At 34.7% G+C, this 14,225-nt stretch overlaps 3 protein-coding genes and 1 non-coding gene across 6 annotated transcripts; 2 read left to right on the top strand and 2 right to left on the bottom strand.

The window, feature by feature from the left end:
- The first annotated feature begins 356 nt into the window (after positions 1–356).
- TRNAA-UGC (transfer RNA alanine (anticodon UGC)) lies at positions 357–429 on the top strand. The gene has a single exon. It is a non-coding gene; the product is annotated as a tRNA-Ala (tRNA).
- On the top strand, positions 400–3,510 carry LOC111004625 (Pentatricopeptide repeat (PPR) superfamily protein). Its single transcript, XM_022275708.2, has 3 exons — positions 400–2,191; positions 2,300–2,400; positions 3,215–3,510. The coding sequence occupies exon 1, from the start codon at positions 519–521 to the stop codon at positions 2,037–2,039; it is 1,521 nt and encodes a 506-aa protein (XP_022131400.1). The 5' UTR covers positions 400–518; the 3' UTR covers positions 2,040–2,191; positions 2,300–2,400; positions 3,215–3,510.
- Positions 3,511–4,017: 507 nt separating this feature from the next.
- On the bottom strand, positions 4,018–6,853 carry DRL1 (KTI12-like, chromatin associated protein). Of its 2 annotated transcripts, none has more exons than XM_022276449.2 (2): positions 6,473–6,853; positions 4,018–5,369 (listed from the first exon to the last, which is right to left on the bottom strand). In XM_022276449.2, the coding sequence occupies exon 2, from the start codon at positions 5,319–5,321 to the stop codon at positions 4,413–4,415; it is 909 nt and encodes a 302-aa protein (XP_022132141.1). In that variant the 5' UTR covers positions 5,322–5,369; positions 6,473–6,853; the 3' UTR covers positions 4,018–4,412. The 2 variants fall into 2 exon arrangements, with proteins under 2 accessions (XP_022132141.1, XP_022132140.1); XM_022276448.2 differs by having other exon boundaries at positions 4,018–5,373; positions 6,473–6,850.
- Positions 6,854–8,563: 1,710 nt separating this feature from the next.
- Positions 8,564–12,261, bottom strand: LOC111005195 (Cobalamin biosynthesis CobW-like protein). Of its 2 annotated transcripts, XM_022276620.2 has the most exons (9): positions 12,013–12,260; positions 11,695–11,912; positions 11,492–11,606; positions 11,059–11,148; positions 10,677–10,853; positions 10,459–10,578; positions 9,695–9,805; positions 9,185–9,266; positions 8,564–9,089 (listed from the first exon to the last, which is right to left on the bottom strand). In XM_022276620.2, exons 1-9 carry the CDS (start codon positions 12,145–12,147, stop codon positions 9,031–9,033), a joined length of 1,107 nt encoding a protein of 368 aa, XP_022132312.2. In that variant the 5' UTR covers positions 12,148–12,260; the 3' UTR covers positions 8,564–9,030. The 2 variants fall into 2 exon arrangements, with proteins under 2 accessions (XP_022132312.2, XP_022132313.2); XM_022276621.2 differs by lacking the exon at positions 11,059–11,148 and having other exon boundaries at positions 12,013–12,261.
- Between the last annotated feature and the right edge of the window lie 1,964 nt (positions 12,262–14,225).

Here is a 14,225-nt window from a genome sequence, read left to right as displayed (position 1 = left end):
AAAATTTCAATCAAATCAAATTTTTTGTCTCTAGTTCCCGTTTTCAACTTTTTTCAAAATAACATAAATAAATACATGATTTTTTCATTTTTCACTTATAAAGTGTTGCAACAAATATTAAAAAAAGTGAATATTGTTCCATTCTAAAATCTATCAATAATTATAAAATAAAATAAAAAAAATCTAACACAATATCTAGTTTTGAACCTGAGTGTAGTTAGAATCCCCGCGCCACTTATTATTAACTTTTGGATTTTAATATCAAGTTGAATACGCTCGAACGGTTGAGATTCTCCATTTAGATTGCAAGTTATAAAAGTTTAATTAAAAGTTACATAATCTACTGTCAATAATTCGGGGATGTAGCTCAAATGGTAGAGCGCTCGCTTTGCATGCGAGAGGTACAGGGTTCGATCCCCTGCATCTCCATTTTTCTCTTTTTTTGTTTCCCCCAAAATCATGTTTCCCTTCATAGTTCATAGTTTAAATTCGAGCTTCTTGATTCCATTCCCTTGAAAATGGCAGTCGTTAGATATCGACGCATTATCATCGATAAGTTCTCTTTAACCTTCATCTTTCACCAACGTTTCAGTTCCTTCACTTCGAATTCCACCGCCCACCCCACGGCGGCGCCGGCGGCAATCAACCCGGCTCGCCTCCGCCGCGTCTGTACCGTTCTCTATCAGCAACAGAACTCCCCCGATCCCAGGCTCCATTCCAAACTTCGCGCCTGTAATTTCAACCTCTCCCACGAGTTCTTCCTCCGGGTCTGCAACACCTTCCCTCTCTCATGGCGTCCGGTTTACCGCTTCTTCCAGTTCACCGAAACCGACCCCAATTTCACCCACACGGCGGTCTCTTTCAATAAGATGATTGACGTCGCCGGAAACTCCCGGAATATCGGTCTCTTATGGGTCTTGATTCAGGAGGCGGGGCGGCGGCGTTTGGTGACTGATAAGACCTTCGTCATCGCTCTGAGAACACTGGCGGCGGCCAGAGAATTGAAGAAGTGTGTGGAGTTTTTCCATTTGATGGATGGATATGGGTTTGGTTATAGCTTAGTGACTCTGAACAAAGTAGTGGAGAAATTGTGTAGTTGTAAACTTGTGGATGAGGCTAAGTTTCTGGTTTTCAAATTGAAGGAATGGATAAAGCCAGATGGGGTTACTTATAAGTGGTTGATTAAGGGGTTTTGTGAAGTGGGGGATTTGATTGAGGCCTCAAAGTTGTGGAACTTCATGGTGGATGAAGGGTTTGAACCAGACATGGAAGCTGTGGAGGAGATGATGAATGCTCTCTTCAAGACCAACAAACCTGATGAAGCTTTGAAGCTTTTTCAGGCAGTGAGATCAAACAGGATGAATGATCTGATTCCTTCAACTTATAGTCTTGTGAACAAATGGTTATGTAACAAAGGCAAGGTGAGGCAAGCATATGTGGTGTTTGACGAAATGCATAAGAGAGGCCTTGAAACTGATAATTCAGCACATTCCTCACTGATTTATGGGCTTTTGGCAAGAGGGAGGAGGAGAGAGGGTTACAGGATCATGGAGAGGATAGAGAATCCTGATTTGGGTGTGTACCATGCTTTGATCAAGGGGCTTTTGAGGTTGAGGAGGGCAAATGAAGCCACCCAAGTTTTCAGGGAAATGATAGAAAGAGGGTGCGAGCCTATAATGCATACATATGTTATGTTGTTGCAGGGGCATTTAGGAAAGAGAGGGAGGAGGGGATTCGACCCACTTGTGAATTTTGATACCATTTTTGTTGGGGGTTTGGTGAAGAATGGGCAGTCATTGGAGGCCACAAAGTATGTGGAGAGGATGATGAAAAGAGGAGTTGAAGTGCCAAGGTTTGACTACAACAAGTTTTTGCATTACTACTCAAATGAGGAGGGAGTGGTGATGTTTAGAGAGGTGGGGAATAGGTTGAGAGAAGCTGGGTTGGTTGATTTGGCTGATATATTTCAGAGGTATGGGGAGAAAATGGCCACTAGAGATAGGAGGAGAAATCGGGCAACAGTGTCATCTGTGATATGAAATGCATGCCCTTTTGGATTATGGATCATTTCATGACTTCGAGCAACATATCGTTGTATCGAGTTTGAAATCATTGATGGTCAGAAGAAATAGATAAGACCTCATGTAGAGTTCGAATGAGCAGAGTATCCATAAGATTGTGAGTTCTAAAGGTGATTTTCGTACACTTCCTCATTATTTGGGAGATCACAATTGCTTATTTAAAATACATTGGTCTGATGTTCTGTGTTTTGTTTGTTTCGTTGTTTACCTTCCTCTAGGCTCTAGCCACTGGGACCGGCCGAGAATGTTTTCAACTCAGTCGAAAGTTGCAACATTGGGAACCGTACCGTGATGAAATGCAAGTGTCAATCCGTTTGTGGTAAGGAAGTCATTGATTCTCTTGCCTTAAATTATGAATGTCACAGGAAATAACATAGTTAACCCCTTAACTGATGATAACATATTGCTAAAATCTGTGTTACGAAAATTGGTACTTAAGTGGCAGTTGGGTGTTCAATTTTTTACCTATGTTGAAGTTCTCATTTTCAAACAGGGTTAGAGGCAGTGTCAGTGTCAATATAACTGTATGTTACAATAATTTCTTCCCCTTTTGGGGGAGGATCAATGAATCTCAAGAAACGAATCACAAAAATGGACAAAAGTTTTGGCTTGTGCCATGGAAGAAAATCTAAATCTACACCTCAAATATGCCTCTACTGCCTTTGTGAACTATATTATCACCTTGAGCCTGAAATCAAATCAACTCCCGCCACTGCAAACATTAACAAGCAATAAATATAAAGGCCATTTGTACCAGAACCAGAAGCTAAGCCTCTAGGATTGTTCCTGGTTTTTCAAATTCAGGCTACAGTAAACTGAGTTTCCCTCCTATAAGAAGTTGAGATGGTTAGCGCAATATTACAAATATCTTTGAAGAATTAAAAGCAATGAGAATTTCGAATGTTTAAATACAATACAATGTGAGTTAGCTAGTTAGCTTACAAATAATACTTAGGATTTACTCTGTCATTTAAGAATAAATATTAGTCTGTTGCAACTTTACAATGCATTTTCGAGTAATTTGCTTTATTAGGAAGAGAGTAATCTGTGTGATTGGTCCCATTTGTTTTTCTTGTTGTGATCTGATGATGAATGATCATTAGAGTAATGCTTTCATTCTTTGATCGTACCAGATGGAATTGCAGACTACAGCCAACATAAATTATAAACAATGTACAGAGAATTTTCATATGCTTCAGCCATGTGAAATAATCTTTTCAGAAATGGTTTTTGCCAGACAAGTTGCTGCATGAATAGCGATCTACAGCTTCTGCTGTGTCATAGAGAATTGCCCAGCCATTATAATCCATTTTGTAAATTCAAATTATTGTGGTTTAAATATTATTTTGGTCCACGTATTTTTTTACCATGATTTGAACCTTTACTTTCAAAATGTTTATTTTGATTCTAATACTTTCAATTTTTGTTATTTTAGTTCTTATACTTTCAAAACACCAATTTTTGGTAATTGTACTTTTAGCAAGTGCAAATTTTGACTTTGGGATGACGAAAATATCTACGGTTACAAATTTTAGTTTTTCCTTTTTATGATGCACATTTTCTTCTTATAATGTTCATTTGAATTTTCAGTATGAAAATATTGATAGACGCTCGACACATACACTGCAGAAATCTTTCCTAAAAAGACAATGTAATAAGACAGATACGGTAATGTCGTCTATGGATCAATTAGTTTTAAAATAATACATACATACCACTGATTGTAAGTGGGTTTCCTAAATTAGTAATACTTAAAAAAACTAATTCTCTTTACTTTACAGTAGAACTTAATTTTAAATCACAATTGCTAATATTAAACAGGCCATAGATGAAATACACTATTTAAAAGTAATTTAAATATACGAAATATAAACTAAGATCCTTTCAATGATTAAAATTTCAAACCAACAGAATCCTACAAAGTAGTCACCATAAAGAGAGCTAAAAGTCCAGCTAATTCGAAATTTCCATCAAAATTCAAACTTTCATACATTATTTATATCCTTCTCAATGCACGAAACCTTTTTAGAGGTGGGCGATGATTGCAAGGGGTGTTCCATATCTTCAAGTAAAACATTCATAAACTTACAACAAAGTTTAAATAATTGTTGTGCTGTGCACCAACAATGCACAGATTGCCAAAGTTGTGCAGAAAAGAAGAGTATCATCCATGTTACCTCTTGTTGCTTGGGGAAGTTTTGGAAGTTTATATGCTACAAAGTATACAGCACCACTGCAGAGGCATTCCATATGGAACTCCCACCCAACGATCTTACTTGAACAGGTCCCTGAGTTCTAAGGAAGTCCCAATATCCTTCGGGTTAAACTAGCTCAAGCAGTTTCCAGTTCCCTATTCAGATAGTCGACAAACATCCTCTTAGCGCTCTCGGCATCAGAAGGTGGCGGTGGTCCGCTTAAACTGGTTTGCCCTGTTAGTTTAATGAAAGTTCTTCGTAGCCTACGAAGCTCCGGTAGGCCAACTGACCTTGAAATATTGATGGCTGGTAACTCCTGACCCAGGGAGATACCATTCAGAGGCCCTCCCATTGCCTGTGCTTGTGCTTCTACTATAGCATTGACCACTTCTTGTGTTGCCTTGTCCAACTCATACAGAGAATTCGCCTCTGAAAACCGAGAATTCTGAGTCGCGATTGTTGGCTGAAGAATTTTTACGTCCCGCGACTTGGAGTCCACTGCTTTTGTCAAGTATGATACAGCATCTAGAATTATAGTAGATGACTTCTCTATTCCATCTTTATGTGGCAATAACTCAAATAAAGGTGAGTCCCATCTATTTCTACTATCTGGCCTCTCGAACCTTCTGACCAGATCTTCAAATATCTTATCATCATAGTTAGCTTCTCCTTTCTCCCGCCGCTCTTCATTCCACTTCCTACAATGGGTTTCTTCCACATCACAATACAGCACACAGTACCTAATTCCTGCTCCCCTCGCCAAACACCATAGCTCATACCTATAACCCTTTATACTGTTCAAAGAGTCCACAATGACAATGTTATCTCTAGATACAGATCTGTCAACTTCAGATCTGAGCACTCCTCTTAAATTCTTTTCAGCCGGCATATTGGCATAGCTCTGATTGCGATCCAGATGAAACGAAGCTTCATCGATGATCCTAATGGCTTGTTTTGCATTTGATTCCTTGAGAGCTTCAGCTAAGCAGAGCGCCGCAGTGGACTTCCCACTGCATGGCTGACCACAGATCACAACCAATGCCATTCTTGGAAAAGTTTGAGCTTGTAGGTAAAATCTCAAAGCAGAGAAATTCTAACTTGTAATAATAAAAGAAATAAATATCAATAACACTACGATGAAGAATAATCTAACTCAAGTAACACAAAATAGACAATAATGTGAAAATCAAGAATGCATTTATCAATGAGAAATAACAAGAATTTTGAGTTTTGAGCAAAAGTCCGCCTGTTCCTCAAAATCAAAATACATAACAGATTATATAATGTGAGCAGCAGGCCATTATTCCTAAACAGTCGCTCTTATCATGACCAAAAAAAAAAATGGCAATAGCAGAACTTGATGTCTTCAAACAATGAACCCAACTCCCACCAGCCAGAAAAGCGCAATGGGAAAAAAATCTTCACACAAACCCAAAGCCAGCCACATAAACTAAACATCTCCTTGTCCTCCTAGAATTATGATTGTTGAACACATTCAAAAACTAGCCACTGCGGATTCCATTGCACTTGGGGCTTCTCATGAGAGTTATTGTCCAAATCTTTAATCACTTGTAATTGGAATGTGATTCTGTGATTCCTAATTTATGCTCGCTTTGACGTATACTTGTTTTTTTAAGGAAAAAATTGATAATAATTCCATGAAACAACCAGAACCATTAGAAAGAAACGATCAAAGAATTGACACAAATAAAATATAATTGAGTTCTACAAATTACAAGAAAACTATTTATGAATGCGGCTAAATACAAGTAAATAACAGCACCAAGAAGCAGAGTGGAACTCCATGCATAAAATGAAGAACAAGTTGTATTTAGCAAAACTACGCGTGGCTTTCAATAACAAAGGTCTACGAATGCTTTGTGGCACTGCACCGAGTCGTCTAAAGTGAAATTCACTTGCTATAACAAACTTCAGGTGAAATAACGATAACCCAGAGAGGAAGAAGCTTTAGAGAGCATAAACAAGTAACTCAGACTATCCAGAAAAGCAAAAAATTACGTTCGCTCCTATAAATTCTAAGAACGTCCACTTGAAAATAAATCCTATCTCGTCAGAATGAGAAATAATTACAAATTTCCTAAATCAAATAAGAGAATCCTCTGAGCCAATACAACCAAGCCCTAGCAAGCCTCACAATCAAACAAATGAAAAGAACGAATTCTTAATATTACTTACCTCGGTTGCCTCGGATTTCTCAGCTTGATTGGACCGCGCACGTCTCTCGCAAAGTAACAGCACAGCGCGATCGAAGTTTCTTGTAGAATCTGACAAACAGGGATCCAAAGAAAGAGGAAATAGCGCCAAAACCTCGGAATTGATTGAATGAGTGAACTTACTCGACGATTATGTTTGAAGTTCAAACCCTTTTACCGCGAGATTTCTGGATTTAGGGTTTCGAGTTGCTGCTCCGTTCGTATTAATTGGATTGTCAAATAAATGAATAAAATTAAGTTTAAAAAAATAAAAAAAAGTGAGGGTGGGGGATCAACATCATGCTCGATAAAAGATGTTTACGAATTGGGTTGGGATAAATTTTTAGACTAAATTCATTCGAGTTTTAAATTTATTAAACTCAATCAGCTCCGAATTCAACTTAACTCAATTATAAAATAGTTTTAGGTTGAAATTATGAGTTATTCGAGTCATTCATTCGAAATATTGTTTTTATGAAATATTGTATAATAAAAAAGGTAAATACTAATATTTTAAATATTTATTTGCATATTTTTAAAAATTGCATCAAGGTTCATAAGCTTATCTTTAATTATATGGTGAAAAAAAAGTACAATATCTTGTTCAGTAATGATGTTCATGGATTGAGTTGAGATAATTTTTTTGACTAAACTCGTTCAAGTGGTAAATTTATTAAACTCAAACAACTCTTATTAAATAAGGGACTCAACTTAACCCAGTTATAAAATAGTTTTGGATTGGAATTGATCTTTTAGTAAGATATGAGTGTCTTAACCATTTGAGCTATGTTCGGTTTGACGATATTTTAAACATTTATTTGCATGTTTTTTTAAATTGAATCAAGGTCCATAAACTTATCTTTAATGTTATTCTAAAAGTTGTTGTATAATAAATAATCCATAAAAAAATCTCTCACGAAGAAAAACTAAAATGAATATATTTCTACATAATTTTATGGCAACTAAAAGAAATAATTTTAAAATTAATAATAAGTTGTGTGGGTTAGTTTAACTCGTTTTAATTTTTAGGTGAATTCTTAGATGAATAGTCTTGGTTGGGTTAGGTTGATCAATTTTTTCGGATCATCTAGATTTTTAACACCTCTAATGCTCAAATTGGCTATCCTAATGACAATATGATTTGATGAGTTTTGTTTATGTTCTCTTAATTTTAATGTGTTGATCAAACGAAATATGGAAGTATTCAACATCAAAATCTTTTCTTTTGTATCTTAAAAGATTTGAATTATCTCTCCATGTACCAAATTTTTAAATATATTTTGGTCCAAAAAATCATTAAAAAGATATACAATGTGAATAAATTCCAAAAATTTATAGAGGGAAGACTGATAGAAACTAATTTTTTTTAGAAAAAGTTAATAATTTTAAGTACATGAATCGAATTTAAACATAGTACAAAGACGAAAATTATATTTTAACAAATATTATAATATTCCTATAAAGTGTTTATTTAATTGAAAAGTGAAACTAGCACGATAGTTGTGAACTAAAAAGAAAAACTACTTCAAAAAGATATATTAAAAAAAAAACTATTTTCTAACTTACTAATGAAAAAGTACTGAGGGCTAAAACAATTAATTAATCTTTACATAATGGTTATTTTTTTAATATATATATTTCTTTTTTGTTTAGAAGACGAATCTAAAACATTTTTTTGAGCCTAGATTGATTTGGCTCATCTTCAAAAGTTAAGTCCAACTAGACGATTCAACATTACCTAAAATACAAGATTCATACGAGATTCATATCCAATCTAATAAATTGTCGGTTTAAGTGTTTTGATGATATTGTTTAGATTGTGAAGAGAAATAATTTCTTAATTAGGAAAATGGTTATTTGATTACTTACATACTTTGATACCATCAGAATATTGAGTACTAACAGCATTCAATTAATCTCTCTAATGACAAGATAAATCCTAAATCCTTTTTACTTATTTCAAGAGAGAGAATGAGTGATGATATGAGAATAAGGGTGTGTAGAGAGAATAAAGATTGTGCAAAATGTAGTGAGAGAAATTGTAGAGGAAAAAAAAAGCAACAAAAAAAAAATATGAGTAAGAAAAGGAAAAGATTTCATCACAATTAGATTGGTCTAGTAGTCCAATGGAAAGCAACAAAACTAGATGCCAAATGTTGTAAAGTCAAATTAAAATTGAGCATAACTCATAACTTAACTGGTTATTCTCGCTCCTCGATCAAAAAGTTAGAGGTTTGAATTCTAAAAAAAAAAAATCAAACAACTTAAAACGAACTATTTTACGTTCCCCTAAGATTTACCAAAAAAAAAAAAAAAAACTTCACGTTCTTCAAATTCTTCTACCCCAAAACCTTTGAGTTTCTCACATTCTTATAGTTGGGATTGTTGTAATGAGTTGAAATTTGAATCACGTGGAAGAAAGACCAGAAAGCATTTTGGAATCAGAACAATTCGTGATTCATACCTGATACCACAAGCACTTCTTGTTGTGCAGCTGGCTTATTTTCCTTTGTAATCAAGCAACTTGTAAAGCTACAAAATTTAGGAGACTGCACATGCTCTCAAGGTTTCTCTGAGAACGTCCTCGTTCAGATTACGACCTGCATTATATAGAATGTATGGGTTTAAAAACGATTAAATAGTTCCACCACAAAAATCCATGGGGTATAAGAGTGGATAATTGTATATCATTTACCTATGAAGACTATTTTGTTCATAGGACTTTCTCCATTATTCCATTTGCGAGTAGGAACGATCTCGTATAATTCCCTCACGGCCTGTCACATGCTCAGGGAGCAAGAGCAACCAATGAATCAGCCATTGACATGAAAAAACATGTCTGCTAAATGGAGTGTTTAGGAAAAGGGCAACTGTCATAATGGTATAATAACTACTACGGTCTATATTATGAAGACGTGGTATCTCCTCATAACTTAATAGGTGTAATCTTTAGAGTTCCTCATAACATCACTTCTTTGGAAAAGTCAAGTAGCTCAACCTTTTAATATCGGTTCTGTACCCCAAAGGAATGCATGCATATCAGATTAATACTAGAAGTCGTCGTGTTGAAGCATGATTGACAGGACTGAACTAACGTTTCCAGGACAAAGGTGACATTGAATGATAATTGAATTGATAAAGTTAAGGCTGAGTGACACTAGTTAATTCTTTTACTTTCACCAGGTTATCTTAAGCACAAATCTACCTGCAAAGTATGTAGTTGATCAGAATTCTTTATGCTTAGAACTCCTTTACAACGATAAACATCCATGCCACCCTTTTTATCCCAAAGTATCTCCTCAAGCCAAGAATGAACCTGTTGGAAAATACAGCAAGTGTGAGAATAGCACATACATACGTCTGGAAGATGGGAGATGACTAGCAGATTAATAAGAAATATTAAGAATTTCAAGGAAGTAACTCATAGTACTTTCTTTTTTGAGTTGTATCTACTGCAATAATCATGTTCGTAGTAAAGATGAGTGATTGATATAATCACTCTTAAAATTAGATACTTTGCTGAATTGATCCAGCACGCTGATGGAAAAAATATTAGTAATTCCAAATTTCATTGCTTCAATAGGAAACTTTGGGTCAAACAGAAAATACTAACTAAACGATAATAGGTCCATAATAGGTTAGTCTTGACAAGTTCATACATTATCCTTGATAAATTACATCTTCACCTTTCCTCTTAGTTAGGTACATTCCAGGTCTTGAAATTTTTTAATGCAAAAGAAATTTAAAATACGACGATCCTATAGTTGCATGATGAGGATTCATAAGAATATTCAGCACAAGCAACAACGTAGATGATACACGAAACCAAGCTCAGAGAACTCTGAAACTCAGAACGGAACCACACAGTTTTTAATGGAAATACATGATCTGTCACTAGTGATTAGTTGATCCTTGTGTCTGTTAGTTTATAATAAAGGTCAAATAGTTAACAAAGTTTCAGAAAACTACCTTATCAAGGTCAACTTTATTGTCATCACTAATGCACAAGGTTCGAACACCTGTATCATGAAGATCTCTGGTGGATAGGGAACGGCTTTCTTTCAACAATGCTTCTAAATGACCTGTATTCTAAGTGGGGAAAAGAAACTGAACGGTTTTAGATAAAGAGGACTGACCCAGATATTGAGAATGAACTAGGAGGTAAAAATAAGAAGTTTATGACTGACAGTAGCGTTATAGGCATTGCAGTTTAGTATCAAAGACAAGTCGACTTGACACCGAACAGAGTGAATGATTTTGGCAAGGGAATTAATGTTACGTATTTCGTACTCCAGGTCCTCCAATGCACCACCACCCCCATGTTTGGAAGAGACCAAGTCCACCTTGTTAAGAACAATAGTATCCTACAAGGAATAACAGATTTACAAGTTTCTTACGTCTGCATATAGAACAATTATCAAGAAGACTAGATTGAAAAGAGTAGTAAATAAAACTCCGGGAATAAAATGATAAATTTTGAAGATGACAGCTGAGCAGCATACGACGGCATGTAAGACACGGTTAATATAGAGTGAAAAGCTGCAGAGAACACAAAACTAAGATTATTACCGCAAATGCAATTTGATGAAATGCCTCGGGAAATGATGATGAACTTCGGTGCTCATTTAATTGAAAATTAAGGTTTTTAGCGTCCACAACCTACTGAGCAGGAATTCATCCAAAGGGAAAAAAAATTATATCAGGTGAAAATTTTATACTATAAGAAAGGAATCTTAAAACTATCTTTCTATCTTGAATAAGCAGAAGCATACATCCAAACATGGATAGACAACGCATACACATTGGCCTTAGTACGAGGGGAAAACTTAAGCTTCATTGGCTACCGCAATCTCAATTAAACAGCAAATTTGACGCCTCATAGAGTTTACACTCGAGGAACTATAGCATGCAATTCACAGACACTCGCGATCAATAGCGTGTAATTCACAGGAAACTTGCGAAACTAACTCAAGAAGTGAAGAAAAAAGAACTAAGAACTGACGGTAATAATTGAATCAAGCTTGACCGTCGATTCCAATTGATCATCCAGCCAAAGCACCGAAGCCAGTGGAGCAGGATTTGCTAGCCCCGTAGTTTCCAGCAAAATATGATCGAGCCTAGAAACAAGCGTGAAGAATTCACAATTCACTGATCAACGTATTTTTCACGAAATCTGCGCTGAAATCCAACATAATAATAGAATACCTTTCTTTTCTCTGCACAAGTTGCTCTAGGGCTTGAACCAGGCTATGCTTGACGGTGCAGCAAATGCATCCGTTTGCTAATTCGACCCATTCCTCGACCAAAGCCCCGCCATCACCCTCATTTATCATCGCTCTCTCAACTCCAATTTCTTCACCAAACTCGTTCAGTATAACAGCAATTCTCTTGCCATGTTGCGAGTTCAGTATATAATTAACCAGCTAAATACCACAGTACCACCAAAAAGAAACAAAAATCATCATTCTCTAATTCAAATTCAAGTGAAGAGTGAGGGGGGGACAGGTTCATAGAGTAATTTACAGTGGATTTTCCGGCTCCAAGATATCCGGTGATAACGGTAACGCCGACAGAAACGCCTTCATCTTCATGTGGCCCGGCAGCAGTAATAGTTTCGCCGATTTCAACCGCAAGCGGAGGATCTTCTTCGTCTTCCATTTCTGAACTCGTAGTTGCGAATTTGGATTTAGGAATTTCGATTCAACAGAGTTGAGACATTGGCTTCGCGACTGAACTTTCTTAATCGGCCCAGTTTACTTACAAAACGGCGGGAACCCTTGGGCTATCAATTCAGGTCCACTCTCTGGGGAATTTTTTTTAATTTTTATTATTATTTTTTTTTTAAATACTTTCAACCGATATCGAATTTTTGTTAGTACAATATATAAGGTGGGAGTTCGAGCATGCAACCTCCTAATCAACAATGATACATGTCTGTTGAGCTAAGCTGAAATTGATAGGGGTTGAACTATTGACCCATATTTGAGAGTATTTTTGATCCAGCACTTTGTCTTAAATCTTGATGAACAAATTAAAATTTTGATTTTATGAAAATTTAAAATTACTTTAGATTGATTTTTAAAATATCACTCAGATAGTGCAGTGATTTTGGAAAATCAATTATACTTGAAATCTCTTATTTCAAAATCACTCCTTTTGTGTTTGGGGTGTTTGGGAATAATGGTAGAATGAAAACTTTTAAAAACTTACATGTATCCTTTATCAAAAAAAAAGTATAAGAATATCCTCATGTATTTTCTGTATTGTTTTATTTTCCTTCTAGAATTATTGGTGCATGTAATTATTAGAGCTTTAAAAGTAAAGAAGATTGGAAGAGTAAACTAAGAGGAGATGCAACATAAGTGTGTTTTGACAAAAATGGACTTGTGTGAAGAACTTCTTCCTTCTACTCTTCTTATTACTCTTTCATAAATTATTTTAGGTCTAGCTTGGGATCAATTCATTTTAAAATAATATTGTTCGTATAATTTGTAAGTTATATTACTAAGTTTAGTTATAAACTAATAAGATTGTATCTAATAGACCACTGAACTTTTGGTCCCGATATTTTTTTTGTTTATTTTAGTCTTTATACTTTGAAAATGTTCATTTTAGTCCATAACAGTTTTATCATTTTAGTATTCCATGCAAAATTTTAATACAAATTTTATACCTAACGAAAACGCTTTATTATAAAGTAATATTTACATTTTAAGAAATATATTGATTGTGATGCTTTGTCGAAATTGCGATAAAAAAATTAGATTAAAAATAAAATGAAGGAATAAAAATAGTCACCGTACATCACTAAAATGAACATTTAAAAAATACAAAGAACTAAAATGATCCAAAATTTTATGGGGGCATTTGCGTCAACGATGCAGTGTGAACGTGGCAGAAGATGACGGGCGAGCCACATTCCAAATTTGTATAGTGCCAGTTCCCTTGTTGCCCAGCTGCGCCTTGACCTACAATTTTCCCTTATTTAGCTTTCTTTTATATTTCCAAATATTACTCTTTTTAGGTTTAAATTTAATTCTGGTCCATCAATTTCGGAAAGATATATTTTAGTCTTTTTTGCAAATTTAAAAAATAATTATTTTGATTTTGCTATTTTATTTTTGCACCTAATATCCACTCGTTGAGGATTCACCTCCAATCAATTTAGTTGAAATATATGCTCATATTATTAGGTTGGTACGAAACTATGTCATTGTTAAGAAAAATAAATGTAAAGTTTAAAATTATTATATTTTTAAAGTTCATCAATTATAATATAGATTTTAAAAGTTGAGAGACCATGATAAAACAAATTTAAAAGTTCATGGACTAAAATAAATTTAAGATGTATTAATATAATTATTATATTTATTATCAATATAATAAGGGTGTGAATTTGAATCGAAAAAAAATTATTATTGATTTTTTAATTAAGATATTGGAGAATGAAGATTTTAACCTTGGACCTACACAAAATATTACTGATGTTTTTTGTGGCTGAATGTTGCGCTAAAAGTCAAACTTTTTAATTATGATTTTATATAATCCTTTGATATTAGTTTCAATGTAGTTCTTATGCTTCTTTTAAAAAATTATTATGACTACTAGTATAATCTAATATAACAAGTTGCCATGCTATATTTAATAGAAATTTAGTTTAATATAAATAAAGCTATGGTAGTTTTTATTCTCGTACGACAAATTAATTATTTATCAATGATTTGAATTATTCTCTT

Source organism: Momordica charantia, assembly GCF_013281855.1.
Source record: "Momordica charantia cultivar OHB3-1 chromosome 8 unlocalized genomic scaffold, Mcharantia_2.0 BLBB01000008.1, whole genome shotgun sequence".
Classification (NCBI taxonomy): domain Eukaryota; kingdom Viridiplantae; phylum Streptophyta; class Magnoliopsida; order Cucurbitales; family Cucurbitaceae; genus Momordica; species Momordica charantia.
Note: the sequence above shows the minus strand (reverse complement) of the source record. Positions and strands in the feature narration are given on the sequence as shown.